Genomic DNA, 18,553 nt, shown 5'->3' with positions numbered 1-18,553 from the left:
TAATCCTAAAGTTGGGCACTGGAATATGGTAGTCTTATAAAGTTTCCTGTACTTCTTAAAATTATCTAATTAACTGTTACGAATAGTCACGAACCTTGAACGTAGACACCTCGTTCTGCGCTCTCCTTTAAATCTAATTTCTGCTTAGTATCACATCCTAAAAGGTCTCTTATTTCTTCATTATAAATCTCCAAATAGGATGCTAGCACTAAATATTTGACATCTTGCGCTACGGATATTGCTTCAAAAATGTGTTCAAATGCTCTAGGTATAATTCCTCGTTGGCTAGGAGGTTGATTAACGCCTTGCATTGAGAAACTCTTGCCACAACCAGTCTGCCCGTAAGCAAATACTGTACTATTATAACCTTCTAAAACACCCTGAAATTATAAATTTATGTTATACTTTAAAGCGTTACATAAAAAGATATTTTTCTCAAATAATAAAACTATTTGTCTTACCTCTATTAATGGATAGGCACTTTCATTATAAATCTGTTCGGTTGTTGAATTTATTGAATATACTCCATCGAACGTGAAGGCCTTTGGTGGCGCAGAACTGTCTGTAGGGTTCATTATAGAACAAGAACACCGATCTGAATCCATCACTACCACACTCTAAAAAGTAAAATTTATTGCAAACTTTTGAAAAAGTAAAAAATTAATCATTTAAATAGATTTAAAGTGAAACAAACAACTTTGGCCATTATCAATTGAAAGGAAACATAAAGGTCGGATAAAACTTAGGCAAGACCTTCTTTGGTGCTTTTATACAATTTTAATTAATAAATGTCCTTCAAACTTGTTTTTAATTGATCAACTACTTAAAATTAATGGACCAGCTGATACATTCCATTTCGCTTAGAGAATCAAATAATAATAAACTAATCAAATGTGAGATAGTAACTTAACTCCTCTTCCTGCTACTTCAACAAAACCTTTTTTTGACTAAGAATTTTGTTAAATATTTAGTTACCTCTACAATGAACAAAATGAAATGGAGAAGTTAACTATAATATGAAATGCATTTTGCTCTTCACACTTTCCTGCGAAAATGCATATGAATTGAGAGTTTGCATTCTCTAAAATAACTTTTTATAACGAACACGTCTTATGAAAACTCTATCGGAAATTTGTTTCAATAAGTAGCGCCTTAAGAAAATATAAAATACCTTTAACATTAAGACTTTTCTTATTATAATGCTAAGGTGCTAACTTAAATTTTCGAATGTTTACAAAATTAACGTTAATTATCTTTAATTTATTCAGTCACGCTGCAATAAAAAGGTCTTTCAAGGGAAGCTTTACGTCAACAAAAGTCATACGCAATATATGATTAGTCACAAAATTAATGAAATCAGTTAGTATTTTTGAAAAAAATGTGAAATTCTATAAATTCGCTTGGTTAACTCGTATTTATAAAGTTGGAATTTTACTTTTTTCTTGATACTTTCCGTATGTATTATTATTATTATTTTTTTTTTTGGCGCATCAACAGCAGAGGTTATTAGCGCCCGTATGTATTATTATTATTGTACTTAAATCTGAGGTTACTGGCGCCAGGAGCTTTTTTCATTACTCTGCTGGGGCTCCCTGACAGTATTCTCTCGTTGCAGGCAATACTATCACCGGAAAGTGAGCTGTAAGAAGCTTATTGGAAGAGATTATTAGTCATATCGTAATGTTCAGATGTCTAATTAGTGAAAATAATTAATTGTAACAATCATATTGAATCTTGATACAAATAATTGATCAATATTGCACACAGTATCCAAGAGGTACAACTAAAGCCCATTTAAAGAAATAAAAAAGCTTCATCTCAATATTGTTTCATCTCAATATAAACTCATTGCTGGTAACGTTGTAAGAAAAGACTCTAGAAGTGATGATTTAATGAGGTAACCTCTTTCGTTTTCGTACCATGGAAAACCGATCGTGTGAGAAGGATTATTAATCATATTAAACTTAGAGCACACGCTCTAATCTAGAAGAAAGAACACACGCATACAGTGCAGAATAATTCTGGTAAAGTAGGCAATATTTAAAAAAAAAAATAATCTCGGAAGAAATTTGCCTCCTAACTGGTGCAGACATTGAGAGCTACTCTAGCTGCGACTGACACTGTCGATGAACAGTTGTTTTAAATAAAAAAAAATTAAACAAATGGGTCCAAAGATCAAATAAATTACTAAAATGATCTTTGAAAATATTTCGCTAAAATCAAATTGCTTTCGCAGAATAAAAGTAGACTAATCTTCGTTGGGTGTAATATTTTTATTCACTTTTTTTCTTCTAGAGGGTAGCACGACAGTTACTCACTCCTCGAAGTGTTACTTAAGATTGCGATCACTATCTAAAGCTGCTCTATTGTAAAAAAATCTATAGTGCACGTACATTGTAAATTCCTCACTTATGTAAAAACCGGCTTACACTGCGTTCATTTATTAGCCATTACATCACATCATACATAATCCTTATTTACAGTACATAATGTAAATAATTTATTTCTTTTCTGATGATTGAAAATGTTTATACATTATACAGGTGAAATTATCGTAGCATTCCAATTGAATTTAAATACACCTATTTGTCTTAGTTCTTCTGCTGATCAGTACAACATATTGCTGAAGAAAATTATATTTTCTATTTGTTCATATTTTAACCCCTTTTACTGGGTCTAAAGCTTCTTATTAAATAACCACTGTCTAATAGCAAGTTATAGTAGGTTACAACCACATGATATACTGAACTGAAATGGTACTTTTTGAGCAAACCTAAGAACACTTCTTCAACGTAAAAAGTATTTTTCCGGAAAATTTATCAAAAATGTTAAATTCCATGTAAGTAGTGGACGTGCAAAGTTTAAAAATACTCATTGAAACTGTTTGTAATCTAGAAAACCACAATAATCTGTAATAAATTTTTTTTTTTTTTTTTTTGTAGATAAGTTCATATCAAATCACTAAACAAAATAAAGTTTTTACTGTCTGTGGGAATTGATTTCTCCCACACTCATCTTACTAATCTCTAAAAACTATTATATCTAAGGGTCCTCCGTTGAAAACTCGATTTCGAAAATCGCTTACGAACGCAATATTTCCTCTTTCATCGTAAAAAGTAAGACTGCTGAGTAATAATTTGGAATGCGCCATTCGAAGGCTTTCCGAATAAAAGTCATGTTATATTTTCTACAGTACAAAAAAAAGACATTAGGGTTCAATTACAAGAGGATTTCACACATGAAGATATGAAATAACTGAACTAAAAAAAAATTAGTGATGACTCATGCCCGAATTCCTACCATCCTCACCAATGAAAGAATTATATGATATGGCTCCACACAGAAGGAGCCTCAACGATAAAACCCGCAGAAGACGACCTCATCAAGCAGAAATGTCTCGTAAAAAATATAGGCGAGTTTCGTCAACTAATCCAGGACCTACGATTTTTGATAAATGTAATTTTTAAATCGGTATACAGTTTTTTTTTCTACGTATTTAAAAGGAAATTGACGGATGATGAAAATAATTTAACTTATGATTTTTGAAAGGCTGTTCCACTATTACCAATAATTAATAATATTCTTAAGAAGTAGGAAGCGCGTCACTTCCTTTTAAGCGTGGGATGTCGATAACTGGTGTAGGAAGCATAAAAGGCATGGGAAAGTGGACTATTAGGCCACATTGCAATTGAATGAAAACGATTTATGAAATAAGTAGGAAAGATAATCAATAAACCAAGTGGTGGCTGGAGTTGGTAAGAGACGGTATTTATATAGGCCCTTTAAGACACTTCTTCAAATCGAAGCTTTCGGGTCAATGTCGTTCATTTAAAGGCCTGTGACCTCAATCCATTCACATGACCACTAACCCTTTCTGGGTTGCATGTCTACATAATCCATGGAGTTACCATGCCCATGAAATACTATAAGTTTCATTATTAGAAATATGTAACTAAGAATCTAATCAATCTAATCAAACTGGCGCATTAATCTGAAGAGTTTAGAAATTTATTCAGAATCTTGTGCTAGAGTTATTTTTCTTACAATTTTATTTATTGAAATTAAGTTAAACCTAAACATTTTTAGTCAAACTTTGAAGTTGTAATCTTTTCCTTACTTTGGGATCTTTGCTCATGGTATTACTTCGACAAATGTAGGTTTAGTAATACAAGCCGAATGCACTTCGACTGGTAAATACCAACTGACTTATTTGTTCATTTTTTTGAGTACCATGTTTGTGTGAGATGTGACCTAGCAATTGTAAACTGCAAGCCATACTTGTTTACGCTCGTATGTTTACGTTTAGAATAGTGGGGATGGTAGGTTAAGATATCAAATAATCTGAAGAATCAACTTGTCCAAATCCCCTTGCGAAGATTGAATGTACTGAAATGACTCTTGAAGAGGAATTGCTGAAAATCAAGTTCTTCCAGATCCTATTTTTATTTTTTGCCGAAAAGTGTTTAAAATTAAAAGTTATAGACGCCCATCTGAGTAACAAGAACAAATTGTTAAAACCTTGAAATCTTATTCGTGAAAATAACACAAATACCAAAAAGGATTAAATGAATCCAAGGAAGAATCCAACAGCAAATATTTATAAAAATCAAAGCAATACGTTCATTTCCGGAATGAAATTAAAATTTATACAAATATGTTATATTTAGTGTTTTAAAAAGTTCTTTTCCACTTCCAACTTTGCCCTGTTCAAATAATTATCTCGTTAAAGTGTTCATAAGCTATTGAAACAATAATTTACCTTGCATTTGAGCCCAACTTCCCGATTGTTCATTGGTCGACATCTTACGATCACCTTCACACTTTCTGCCATTCTAAACCCTTTTAAAGATCTCTATTCAGGTAGCAAATGGAAATAATTCCTAAAAAATATATTAAAAAAAATAACTGAACAATTAAATATTAATAATATTTGAAATAATTTATGTAATGAAAAGAATTATTCCTCTACAGCGCAACCTGTATGGTATTTTGCAATTTGCATCCATTGCAAACTATGTCACCGAACATAACTCTTTTTTTTCTTTAGCATTAATTTAAGCTACCAGTAATAATTTATACCCGAAGCGAAACTGAACTAATGTTAAAGGGAATCCAAACAAATGCAGTAAGGAGCGAGGATTTCAAGAACTATCGAGAGGGAAGCTACAGTTTGTATTGAACAAGTGAATTATCAAAATCTGGAACCGCAATTCACGTAACTTGAAGGAATCCGGAGGGAGGCGACTGCCTACAAAATGCCTCAACAAATCTATAAAAAAAAGAAGCCTATAAAGTCGTAATACGGGCAAATTGATGTTCCTCCAGCTCTGAATTTTGGTAAGACATTTCGTATTCATTAATAGGACAGTTAATTCTACATCAGTTAACTCAGAACAGAGAAATCAATGCCCTCCTGTCATCTCTACGTTATAACACTGATGCAAGCAGCTCGAACTTGACGCTATGCCAAAAAAACAAAACAAAAACTAGTCATTAGCGCCTCAGATCTGTTCTTCATCTATATTGTCAATGCCTCTTCTACTTTTTCTCGTTCTAGGTTTTTTAATGCCCAGAAAAATTTGCATGTTTATTTCATCCGGTAGATACTGGCATTAGGGAACCTGTTTTTAAACCAAATATAAAATATAGACGTTCTCTGTTCTCTCGGTTTTTGAATTACGATACATAGGGGACAGTCAGAAGACACTGGCCAATTGTAAACATCACGTTGTCTTAATTAGGAGACATCAAAACAGATAATCCCTTCCATATATGCTTGTTATTATTATTATCATTTGGGTCACATCCAATTTAAAAGTAGGAACTGCATCGACAGATTACATAAGAAGCTAACTCAAGGAGAAGCACAGTTAACTTCAAATTGCACAGCAAATGTTCAAAACTGATTCATTCTGCAAGAGAATTTGTTTACTTTCAACATTAAAAGTAGAGAGTCTCTCAAAAGTATGAATTAGTATGGTTTATGCAACTTTAACTGTTTTTTTTTCTTCTATGAGCAAATGGGTTATACTTCTAATTTGTCTAAACTCAGAATTCAATATCGAAACTCTGTTTCGAAATGAAACGTGTATTTTAAGGCTATGAATTAAAATGACTTCAGATAATTGTCCATTATTTTCATGTTGTACCCTCGATCGTTTGTATGATAAACAAACAATATACATAATTTTCTATTCTACCCTCTTCTACAGAACAGGTAAACAAAAATATGAAGAGAAATTTCTCTGTCTAAATAAATGAGTTATTTAAGCAGCTATTAAAATAAATTCCATGAGCAATGAGTGTGCAAGATGTAAAGATTTTCGCGTGACTATTAAAAATATAAAAAGTTGCCTGATGTTTGCATACTTAGTATTGACAATTGTGATGAGCAAGCAGGCTTGTTAATTGTTTACAAGTTGTGCAAGCCCGCCCCAGTTATGAAAGTAAGGATCAATTTATGTAAAGTAATAGTAGAGAATTTCCATGAGGATGGTTATGTAGAACGAGTTGCCGCGGTGATAGAATATCAAAACAAAGGCTTTGACCTTCAACTAATAAACGGAAATAAAAAAGGAATATTTCCATAATTTATTTGTCGAAAATACTTTATTGTGATGTCAAATTTAATTTCATGTTTTGGAGGAGAAGATAATCAGAGCGCAGTAATAACATTTTGGAAAATAAAATTAATATGCATTTACCTTTCTAACACAATCACTACTCAATTTTGAGAGAAATGAAAGAAAAAAAATAATAAAAATAAAAATTTTCTTATTTTTAAAGCAACCTTTTTAAAAGAACTTTTTTAAAATAAAAATAACAATTTATCTATTTTTGTTTTTTAAACTCCATATTAAACAGTTTATGTAAAGAGTAAGTTTAAACGATAAAAGTGGTTTCTAGTTGTCAACACTATCTGGCCTTATTTGAGACCTTGTATTTACACGAACCCCTTACATAACTTATGAGAATTGATGGAAAAGAGTTGCTGCTTTATTTTTCATGAAGGCCAAATGTTATCAGAGGTCAAATATTTAATATTTCCCGAAATGAAACAGATTAAAACTTCTCAATAAATTTTATGTTTGCCAAAAATAACATTAAATTAAATTTCAAATAAAAAAAAAAGTTTAGAGAATGTGTAATTCAAATGGTAAATCAGTAACTAATAAATAATCATCAGAGAATCATTGATATCAATTTGTGCATAAAATAAGCTATTTTCAGATTTAACTTCTCTGAAGAAGATACATTTTTAGCATTTTCTTGAGAAAAAAAAAATCTCATGTTATGCTTAGTTTAGCAGAGTTAAGCTTAATTCAATTCATAAAACTCAAGCATTTTAATAAAATCATCATCAATGCAAAGTAGGAAAGAATGTTTAATTCAGAATTGGAAAAAGTAATCATTCTAAAACAAAATTAGTTTTTTTTTTTTTTATTTTTTTGGCGCTTCAACAGCTGAGGTTATTAGCGCACGGAGCTTTTTCCAGTGCACTGCCGGCCTCCGGACAGTGTTCTCTCGTTACAGATAACACTGTCCATCACCGGACAGTGAGCTGTAAGAAGCTCCTAGGAAGAGAAAATCTAAGGGTCAGCTGCTGGATTCGAACCCGGGACCTCCGCGTGGGAGTCCAGTATGCTAACCTCATAGCTAATCCCTTCCCCTGCAAAATTAGTGAATTAATCAAAATGTTTATTAAATATTTTAATATTATTTAATAATAATATTTTAATATTTATTATTTTTTAATGTTTATTAATATTATCGGAATAAATAGACTAAATTATCCAAAAAGCTTAATTTATGTTGAAACAAAATTAATTAAAAAATTAATATAGTCAATGTCTGGCAAATAATGTTAGAACAATTGGCTTAATAAAGCCCAACCACTACAATCTAAAAGATCCATTGTAATTACCGTGAGTCTTAATGTACAACATATATTCATTGTGAATGCGTGTGCATGATGTAGAATTTGCAAACACATTTCTCAGCAGAGCTATGGTGTAAAGTGAGTTGTTAGATTGGGTAGAATACCCGCAAGAGACTCTAAGTTCCTGAAGAAGAGGTTGTTCCGCTTTCTCTCGAGGTAAAGTTAACGTTTTATCAGCAAATGACTAAAAAAAATTTGGGGGTTTAAAAAAAGAAAAAATAATGAAATTTTAATATCGACTGTAGATATATTTCTTTGGGTTCTTCCACTTCTTTGTATTTTTTAAAACGGATAGACACACTCATGTGTGTTTTTTTTTTACTACTAGTTGAAGATGTGTACATATTTAAGCAACACAAATTATTATTTCCTTCTAATTCGTTTCTTTGTGATTATAAAACTTACTGAATACCAGTCAAGTTTAATGATTTTTGCTTTCTCTATGTTTTAATTCAAGCAAGAACATTGACATCAGAGATCAGTCACCTTTTAACTCACAACTCTTTAGAGGTAAAACGAATGGTCTTTCGTCCACTCATTAAATAAGTAATAAAGCAATTCAAGATAATAATTTTTAAAAATATTGGAATACACAAATAGCTTAGTTTATGTTGAAACAAAAATTAAATTATTCTACTTTCAGTTATTAAAAGATACTCAATATTACCTTGTATATTGTATTTATAAGTAAAACTGAAGAAAGAAAAGTGATCTTCCATTATGTGTAATGGACGAAGATGTTAGATTATGGTCAATGACGAATACATTATGAATCCACAAGACTTCAAAATCACTAAATCAGCCACAGGTCACAGCTTAACTGAGGGCAGTAGCAAAAGTTGGAAACGATGTATATCTAAGTAGGGGTGAGTCACATAAACCATGACAACCACTAATTCATACAAAAAGCACTGCTTCATTCAAAGAAAATCTAGTTGGTAAGTAAATTTTTTTTTTATTCACAAAATAATACAATATTAAAATAAAGTATACAATTAGTAATTATTTGTTTTATTTCAGCTATCACAATATTACGTTCTTTCTATGTAAATAGATCTAAGCTTAAAAAAAAGATGAAGAAATAATTCCAAACTTTGTGGGAAAGGAGTAAAGAAAAACACTATAATCCTTCGAATTTTGAATCCTTGATTATGACAGATGAAGAGGTGTATCAATTTAGACCCCAAGAATTTTTGAAGGTTTGATCACTTTTCTATTGTGCGATCTTAAAAAAATTAAAATTGTCTTTAATAGAATAAATTTTGGATTTCGACTGATTTCAATATTCCCTCTCCTTAGTGTCATAACAGAAAGAAAAAGTAACATCCTTTTTTCTTACTAATAGAGGAAAATATTGTGATGACGTCAATTTTACATTGACTTTTCACCGGAAATATCCATTTTAAGGTCCGCTGGTTCCAAAATAGAAAATGGCCTCTAAAATAGTGCGTACGGAAAATTCTAACTCAAGATGGAAACAGCGCAGAAAGCAGTCGTTGTATGTTTTGTTTGAGTACTTCCATGGGACCTGAGGACTTAGCGAAGAAATCTCGACCAGAGTACCACTTAACAGAAGTTTATCGCTTGAAAAAAATATATACGCCTAGGATCTTGAAACTTGGCGTACTCAGGGCACTTATGTACATATGACACCTTAATTGAAACATTTTTTCAGAAAAATTTAATTAAAAACTTCTGGAAGAGAGAGAATGGGTGCGTACTGAATTCCTTAAAGCGACATTGTCGTGAAAAGTACGGTTCTATTACTTATATAATTTTAAGAAGGATAATCTAATTACTAAAATTCCGTGTTCGAAAAAATTACGCTATCGCCATGCAGAATGAATTTTTCACTTGTTTCTATAATTTTTCTCATGTGATTATGATGCAAGAATTTATCCAGAAATGGATTTTTAAGGGCAGAAGTGTATCCAGAATTTTTTTTTATAGAGTGGGGTTGATTCCAAGATGATTGTTCCACGTCGATTCTTATTCATTCATTTTAAAATTATTCTTTCAATTTTTTTTTTTGCGTTTATTTTTGCTACAATCAGCGCGTTAGCGCTATAAGCAACAGTGATAACCGAGTAACAAATGATAGGTAACGAGTGGAGAAGTTACCCAGTGGTAACACTCCCAAATATTAGATAGTTAGTCACTCTCTTCACTGGAGAGGAGATCTCGAGGCCACTGTCTTTTAAGACGTCTTGTCGGGTTGTCAGGAAGAGTTAGAAGAAAGATTTTGAGCAAGAGGATTTATATGTGATTGCAGGTTGAAGTAAAGTTTTCTGTATCGTGTTTTAGCAACTTCGGTGATAAAAGGAATGTTAAGGTCAGTGTGTATATTCAGGTGGAGACATAAAATGGAGCGTGTACAATAGTTCGAAGTATTTTAGATTGAAGAGATTGAATCCTTTGGAGATTGGAGCGTTTGATAGAACCCCACAGCTCTATTCCATACGCCCAGATGGGTTTCAAAATAGAAATATAAATCAGTCTTTTGTTGTCCAGTGAGAGTTTTGATCTAACGTCTAAAAGTTTTTTAAGTAGTCGATAGCGTCTGTTTAGTTCTGTTCTTTTAAGTCTAGAGTGGGGGTTCCAAGAAAGTCTTCGGTCTAAGTAAAGCCCAAGGTAGCGGGCAACGTTCACTACTGGTAGTGGTGTTAGGTTATAGATGACTGGAAGAAGAGTAATGCGACGAAGAGTGAAGGGGAAATTTCAATTTTAGAATTCAAAAGAGTCATTTTCTTAATGCGATGGTTTCTGTGAATTTCTTTATAAAATTATTTAGGCAACATTTTCTGCTTAAGGTAAAAAATAAACATTGAAATTGAAGAAGACCTTAATAATTAAAAGTATAATTACTTTGAGAGGTTCCTGAACGGTTCTAGGACAGAAGAAGAGGAAGCCAACTATAAGAGGGTTAATATCTCGCTCAGCCAAATGAAACTGGCTTTTTAGACAGACATAGCTGTAATGCATAAGTGCTGCTCACATTATAAGAGAATATTCAATCCCAGAAAAGTAATTTTCTCAGTCTTCAAGGTGACTCTATTGGCTATCAACTCCTAAGTTAATTAATAGAGTATGTCTGAAAGAAATAATGTCTAAAATAAACTATCTGAAAGAAATTCTAATGAGTATTGGAATATATTGTTTGGGTATTCTGGGCAGAAGCGTAATGAAAAGATAATTTTCTTGGCTAGGAACCTTTCATAAGGTATTCTCAAAGGTTCTTAGCTGCACTAGTGCGACCAAGAAGCCTTGGAATAACATAAATACTCATAGCAATTGGTGGTTATAAACCTCAGACCATAAGTGAAATAGTTCCGTTCTTAGCCAGTCGCACAAGGCTAGTATGGTATTGTTACAAGGCCGAGAGTCATTCATACTTTTCGAAAACTGAGTAAATACGTGCACCACATTGGCCTTCGTAACTTTGACAGAAAAAAAAAAACAGCACTTAACATATTGAGTATTTCCAGAATGATTCGGGTTTAAAAACAAATATCAAAAAGAAGGAATTTTCAAAATATATTCTTATTTAGGTGGGCAGAAACAAGCGAAGGAGTTCATAACAGGGCTATTCGCCAAGGCTGACTGCAGAATTAATCCGTCAAGGCCGTGGTGCTATAAAGATAATTGTAGGCTTATTAACTGGCTCAGAAAACACATGCATCACATGGGCCTGGCAGATGATAGCCTTTGTAGGTTCTGTCAGGAAGAAGAGGAAACTCCTTCCACGGAATGCACGTGTCGTGTCAGTGTGAGGGGCTTGTCTTGCTAAGGATGTTACTCCTCGGGGAAGAAAAACCAAGGCCTGTGAGCTTTACCCAAGAGTCGCTCTCCAGAATTAAGAGTCTGATTAAACGGACGGGTCTGGAGGGCGAGCTCTAGAGTAGAGGAGCCACAATAGAACCAAAGGGGTCGCAATGGCGTAGGCCTTAAGGGCCACCCTATTAGAATCTTATCTTAGGTGAGAAATACGCGGAAATTAAAAAGTTTACTGCATAAATTTTAACTCATTTTGGGAGTAAGTACTTGGGTGAGCAACTGTTTTCGTCCATGAAATAAAATGAGACGGCATACAAATCAAGATTAACTGATATACATCTATCTGCCTTAATGAAAATTGTCTATTCTCAGTCTCTGAATTCAGACAATGGAAAACCTGCACGAGAGAAGCGCCGGCAAGTTTTAGGTAAAAATGAATAATTTTAATTTTATAAACAGATAAAATAAATGTTTAAATAACAGATGTTATGTAGTGTATTAATTATGGCAAATAAGTAAGACGGGATTTAGGGAAAATACCTTGTCTTCTACCTTGCTGGACAAGGTACTGAGGGTAGGAGCTATATAGGATAGTAGCCAATGCCAATCAGCTCGAGTGGCTCTAGAAAAACAAGGAAAATGGATTTAGGACGCTAATGGCCGTCGCAGCCGCAAAAAAAAAAAAAAAAAAAAAAAAAACTGGCTCCTTAATAACATTAATATATATTTATTAAAATGTAAACACACTATTGTACACTTTCTGAATTCATATATTATAATACAAAAAATACTATATATAAGGTTTAGTGATATTCAGATTTTAGTTTGATGGAATCTGCAATTTAATTAAGATTAAATAAAAAGCTTTCTCCTAAAATTTCAAATAACTTAGTCAAAAATAAAGAAGAATATACATAGGGAAGTTGAAAGAGAAAAATTTATCATGAATGAAAGCAATGTTACTCATAAAATATATTGACTCAAGTCAATAATTAAAAATAATGAAATAAAACATTTAGAGCATGGAGATGTATATACCACTAAAAGGTATAATTAAAAGCCTACATTTAAACACATAGATATAAAAATAAAATTCTTTAAATTACTAAAGCTAAAACATTTGTTTCCACCGAGGGTAGTAAATTAAGCAGCATCACTTTTGCTGTAATTAAAATAAACCTAGTTAATATATATAATTTATAATCTATAGCTCTAACTAAAATAAAAAAAGTTAGCAATCAAAATCGTTTAAAATCCCAAAATTAAAGTCGCAGTCTGCCTGAGGATGCTCACAGTAAATGCATTCAATCATAAGTACATAAAATGTTCGTCAGGTTTTAAAGAGCCAAAATTATTAAAAGTTTAGGAGAAAATTCTTATTCTTTTTTGCAAATAACATTTACAGAAAAACTACAAAAGATTAGCTTAAAACAAATTACATTCATTTGCTATGAACTTTAATTCAATTAAAAGTTTTAGTTATTGTTTTGCAGTTTCAAAAAAATATATATATAGGTATCTTTAATGTTATGTAATCACAGTTGACGAATCAAAATATAATTATCTGCACTCAGTTCAAGTCTACCGTTATTTGTACAATTAAAAAGGCTTTTCTTTTCACAATCAGCCCTAATTCTGACCATTTTGATTCTGAATACATAATGAACCTTCAAACCACGTTCGGCAATTCGTCCTTTCGATCTATAAAAGTTTAAAAATTCAATGCAGTTCCTTACTAGATTGATTACATTAGTAACTGCTGCATGCAACAAAATTGTACTAACAGAATGGGGAAGTAGATCCCTAATACAAAAAAAAAAAAATTGACCTAATATAGAAATATGTCAATTATTTAAATGTGACTCTATCTTAATTTGGTGCTTATAACTACATTACATTCATAAAATGTATTTTTTCGTGGATTTTAATCCTAAAAGAAATGTATTCTAAAACAGAAATCACTAATTTAAAACTTCCCAGAACCAGTAGGACATATCTAGTATTAAAACAGGACGAAAGTAGTTGATTGAACAACTTTATAGACTTTGATTCCTCTCGAATCTAAAATAACATGTTCTCAATAAAATTATTGGAATGCGTAATCATACAGCTAGTGGAACTGATGACTGATCAATTTTATTTGATACAATTGAATGGAATTTTTTCTTGTGGGTAGCCAAATTGAAAGAGTTACTGAAACATTTACCACACTCCTTACATGAGTATGCTTTCTTTAAGGCATGTAATCGCATAAGCTTAACTATGTCACGCTTACTATAAGATTTATCGCAGGTAACACAAATATGCAATTGAACATCTTTATGAACGTCAATCTGGGAACGAATATAGCTGCTTTGGGGAAAAGTATCACCACAAGCATTACATACGAATGACTGTTCACCAAGGTGAATACGCATGTGTTTTCTTAAATCACCTTTTCGGTAAAAAGCACGATTACACTCAGCACATTTATATGGCCGCAAAGAACTATGTGTAGCAAAATGCTGTTTTAATGTAGCATTTTGCGCAAAGGAACAACCACAAATTCGACATAAATATGGCTTTAGACCTTTATGTAAATTAATATGATCTTTCAGGAGACTAGCTAAAAGGAATTCCTTACCACAAGTTTCACAATTAAACTGCTTTACGTTTTTCTTTTTATCCCCATCATTATTGTGAATTAATAAATGTAATTTATAATTTTCTTTTGATTTATACACCCTACCGCATTGTTTGCACACATTGTTGATACCCTTTTCATGTCGATGCTTTGATATAGCTGCATAATCGCCGCAAATAATATTACATTTTTTGCAATAGTAACTACCATCCCCAGAACTGTGTTCTGATTCTAAATGTTCAATAAAATCACCTCTGTATTTTGAATCACATAACTCACAATTGACCAGTGCTCGGGGATTATGTTTTTTGGCTAAATGTGCCTTTAAACTTGCACCGTTTTTAAATTTTTTCCCACACTCATTACAAAAAAACACAGCACACTCATCTTCAGAATCATTGGACATATATTCATCACTAACAATAGCTGAATCATTGTTAAAGTTTGTTGTATCCACATTATCCCCCTTGCTGTCATCATCGTCATCGTCGCTGTCATCATCGCCTGTGCTAGTGCTACTGCAACTACTTGCATCTTTAGAATCGTTTTCCACTTCTTCCTCACTTATGTTTTCTTCACCTACTTTGCTATCAACTAAATCTGATGTCTTAGTGATTCTCTGAAAGATAAAAAGAAAGAAACAGCTAATTAAATAGTGTACTTCATCCTCCTTTAAATAATTACTATAAAAATATTGCGTTCTGAAAGAGCTAACATTTTTCAAAAAAATGTCTACCTCCCTTAGCTGGAAAACTTGATGGGTTTACTATAAGCTGCAAATTTTTTCGACGGAACATTTATATCGCCAAGAAATAAACTACTTTATTTAAAAAAAAAAAAAAATGGTAATATTGATAAAATATAGCCACATGATTGTTAAAGATGTTCAAATCCAAACTTTTTAGGACATTAGAAAAAATAAGAAAATTGGAAAATTCACATTTGAATAATGAAATGATCTGTTAAGATTATACTAATCTTTGAAAAAAAATCTCAAAAAGAAAGAGATTTGTATTTAATTTCTTAACACAAAAGAAAGAAATTACTTCACTCTCAAAATTATTCACTAAATAATTCACAAAATATATGTGAATCGAAGACATTTTGTTTATGACTGTACCAAAACCAAAGAAATAACATGTTCGTTCCTGACACTGAATTCCCAACGTCTCCCACCTAATTTTCGTTACCAATTGTACTATCTATACAGTATAACTTTTAGTTTTACACATTACATTCAATTTTGTTATTTTTTTAAGAAACTTTTCACATGTAATTTTTGTTTCATTCCCTATGCCATAATTTTCTATTTCATCATCAAGAAAGGTTCACAATAAATAATTATTTGTAATATTATATTCAGGTTTCATTTCTAATTGTTTATCAGTTTGTCTTACATTCATTACACTTTTTCTCTCTTCAGATACTAAACTTTATCCTCCTTGAATTTTAAAAATAAATTTTCAATTGCTCGCCTAAAAATACTAACTCACTTCTCCTTTCTGACACCAGTTAAAAAAGAGCTTTCAATGCTTATAAAAACAAATCTTTAACTGACAGTTTTTGTGACATTCTGCGTCTTTGTGCGCCCCTGTCACGGCGTTAGAGAGGAGTGGCTGGGTTTCGGAATCAAACCAAAAGAGCTGGATGTCCTTAAAAGAAAGACAGATGGAGAAAGAAAAAGACTTTTGAGCAATACCTTATCGCTTACCAATGAGGTTTACAAATAACCATAACTACACAGTGGCACGCCAAAGAAAATTAAATTGGCTTTCTCATAATTCATATAAAACATTAGTTAATCATTAATTAAAAATTAGGGAACTAAATAAAATTTACTAAAATAATCTTTACATCTTTCACTAAAGAAATTATATTTGGGAAACTGAAAATATACTCATAACAAAAAACGATAGCACTTAAACTAGAAATTATTTTCACAATCTAAACCCTAGTTTGACACCAATTTAATTAGATAATCATTTACCTAGTTCCCTAATTACAATTCTCATTATTCCAAATTTAACTTTTACAATTTTTTTAAACCGACTTAAATTCATTTCACCCTGAGCTATACTAGAAATGTGCTAAAAATGAACATTTCAATTTTAAATCTAATTAACTCCCAATTACTAAGAAAACCCCTACTAAACCTATCAAGTTTTCGCCCCTCCAACAGACTTAGAGCGACCTGAGTTTGATGGGGTACTGAGCAGAAATTACATTAAAGTTCATCTACACACATTCTCAGTCAGACAAATACAGCAATGAGCAATCAACAAAGAAAACCTTCCACTCAGTCACATAATTAACCTCGACAGGGGTTATTCTTAGGTTGTGCATTGCCATATCGTTAGGGATTTTATTATTACTAAAACGAATGTCCTATGACGCTCCTCACACTGTATTGACATTTCTGTTACATCTTAATAAGCACGAAGATTTCGCACTTATCTTGTAATTGTATTATATATATAAATATATATATTTCTAATTCTACAACAGCAATCTTAACTGCAGGCAAAGCATTACTTGAACAGCTCCCCCGCACCTTCTTTGAGAATGAAACAGTAGAGAATATTTTTTGGAGTACATCTGCCTCCGTAGATAAAAGATTTAAAAATTTAGAATCGCTCAGTAAAAAAGTTAAACGAAGTACTTAATTTACTTCATTCTCAAAACAAATGCATTATCAGAAATGATTAAATTTTTATCTAAATACCGCAGCTGCAAAATAAATTCTTGATATTGAGTTTCTAACAGATTTATTGCTAGCTTAAGTTTATTATAACTATTAAAATAAAACAACCAATGATGGCCTATTTTGTAGTCTCTAATGATACTGTTTCTTTGTAGTGAACGAAGCAGTCTGTTATAATACTTGATAGTAATTGTGTAATGAGTGAGTTAGGCTAAATTCAAAAAGTTATTGAAAGTTATACATAAGTCTGAGGAGTGCAGGGCCGACCCAGAAAATGTTATTAATGTATTTCATCAAACTGATTTAGAAGTAGGACAGATAAAATATAAATAAATAATAACTAATGTAACTTAGTAATAGAACCAAAAAAAATAAGTGAGTTGAGACAATCTGTAAATATGTTGAAATTAGAGTTACTAATGGGCTACATGTAGTTTACAAAGAGTAACATTATCTCGGTCATCTCTGAAATTTTCAAAAAACTGAGGCTCCTATTTATTTATACGAAGAATTAACTTGGATAACTGTACACACAATGTGAATCATTTAGTAAGATAAAATAACAAACCTGCTGTACGTTTCCTTCCAGTTCAGCTATAGAAGGATCTGATGAGTGATTTAAAACATCGTTGCATTCTTCCGAATCCATCTAAATAAATGATTATACTAAATCACTTTTATCACCACAATAATATAAAACATTGAAAGGTTACGAAGCTATATTAATGGTAATTAATGGTTTACTTACTTTTCAAGGAGTCAACGCCAATTAATTACTTTTCTTCTAGTAATCATATATCAAATCTTATATTATTCACTTTTAAGAAATATGAAATCTAAAGTTGACATTACACCTTAACTATTTAGTCTCAATGACCTATTAACCTCCAACAGCAGTGCCAAATAACATAAGTACCTGCTTTTTAAGGTTAAGTTTGATAATCTTCAAAAGTACGGAAATGAAGTTATATATCAGAAGTTATGAAAAAATTTACTGCAAATGTATGAAGTAAAAGATTAAATAAATTTACCCATTTATCTTACTTTAATCCTAACATTTGGCCTTTTCCATATTATGCATATGACAATAAATAATTTGACAAAAACTGTTTGCTATTTTCCTTCATTCCTAAGAATTGAATCTTACATTTAATTCTTGCATTTCATTATTAATCAGAAACCAAAACCGTATACAATTGCCTCCTTGAAAATATATAATTCAAAATAAAATCCTTTTTTTATTAATTAAGATAAAGCATTGTTCATTGTTTATAAGCCCTTTCGAAGACGACTTTGAAAATTACAAGTTCTATTCTGATAGCGTAAACCGCAAGAAATAAAAATTGATGGGATTTGAGGACTACTTGAATTTGAATGAAGTGCACCTCCGAATACGGAAAACAAGTTTACAATGTTGCCTTCAACCTCAATGGAACTACAAATTCTAATAAACATTTTTCACAATGATGGTTTCGGTTTTTCTACCGTTGTTGATTGATGATTTTGGGAAATATTG

The 18,553-nt window shown here is 31.6% G+C and overlaps 2 protein-coding genes and 1 long non-coding RNA gene across 16 annotated transcripts in view; 1 reads left to right on the top strand and 2 right to left on the bottom strand.

Moving 5' to 3' along the window:
- Positions 1–8,746, bottom strand: part of LOC141449329 (osmotic avoidance abnormal protein 3-like) — a 28,526-nt gene extending 19,780 nt beyond the window's left edge. For 8 of the 11 annotated variants that reach the window (XM_074118629.1, XM_074118632.1, XM_074118626.1 and 5 more), the window contains exons 1-4: positions 8,607–8,746; positions 4,760–4,880; positions 462–617; positions 95–380 (exon numbers count right to left, since the gene is read on the bottom strand). In XM_074118629.1, coding sequence (XP_073974730.1) covers positions 95–380; positions 462–617; positions 4,760–4,831 — 514 coding nt within the window. In that variant the 5' untranslated portion in view covers positions 4,832–4,880; positions 8,607–8,746. Of the gene's footprint in view, positions 1–94; positions 381–461; positions 618–694; positions 838–4,759; positions 4,881–7,924; positions 7,947–8,606 lie in introns of those variants that run through there. The other 3 variants (XM_074118627.1, XM_074118633.1, XM_074118634.1) reach the window with 3 other exon arrangements.
- LOC141449333 (uncharacterized) lies at positions 7,996–9,227 on the top strand. The gene is made up of 3 exons (XR_012455459.1): positions 7,996–8,095; positions 8,397–8,877; positions 8,960–9,227. It is a non-coding gene; the product is annotated as an uncharacterized lncRNA (long non-coding RNA).
- A 3,183-nt stretch (positions 9,228–12,410) lies between these two features.
- LOC141449324 (uncharacterized) lies at positions 12,411–18,426 on the bottom strand. 4 transcript variants are annotated; one of them, XM_074118620.1, is made up of 4 exons: positions 17,786–18,421; positions 17,606–17,686; positions 14,337–14,955; positions 12,411–12,875 (listed from the first exon to the last, which is right to left on the bottom strand). In XM_074118620.1, the coding sequence occupies exons 2-4, from the start codon at positions 17,684–17,686 to the stop codon at positions 12,811–12,813; spliced, it is 765 nt and encodes a 254-aa protein (XP_073974721.1). In that variant the 5' UTR covers positions 17,786–18,421; the 3' UTR covers positions 12,411–12,810. The 4 variants fall into 4 exon arrangements, with proteins under 4 accessions (XP_073974721.1, XP_073974722.1, XP_073974719.1 ...); XM_074118621.1 differs by lacking the exon at positions 12,411–12,875 and adding an exon at positions 13,008–13,414 and having other exon boundaries at positions 17,786–18,420; XM_074118618.1 differs by lacking the exon at positions 12,411–12,875 and having other exon boundaries at positions 13,008–14,955; positions 17,606–17,703; positions 17,786–18,426.
- Positions 18,427–18,553: the final 127 nt, after the last annotated feature.

This window comes from Rhodnius prolixus, unplaced genomic scaffold, assembly GCF_049639745.1.
Source record: "Rhodnius prolixus isolate KJV_2025 unplaced genomic scaffold, Rpr scaffold_2, whole genome shotgun sequence".
Classification (NCBI taxonomy): domain Eukaryota; kingdom Metazoa; phylum Arthropoda; class Insecta; order Hemiptera; family Reduviidae; genus Rhodnius; species Rhodnius prolixus.
The sequence above is the reverse complement of the archived record's forward strand: the minus strand, read 5'-3'. Positions and strand labels throughout refer to the sequence as shown.

What these genes read in the sequence shown, in the direction of transcription:
- LOC141449324 (XM_074118618.1), bottom strand. Translation starts at nt 17,686, where the DNA reads ATGGATTCGGAAGAATGCAACGATGTTTTAAATCACTCATCAGATCCT. An exon ending in TGGAAGGAAACGTACAGCAG is followed by an intron (nt 14,956 to 17,605) that starts GTTTGTTATTTT and finishes TTTATCTTTCAG; the next exon opens with AGAATCACTAAGACATCAGA.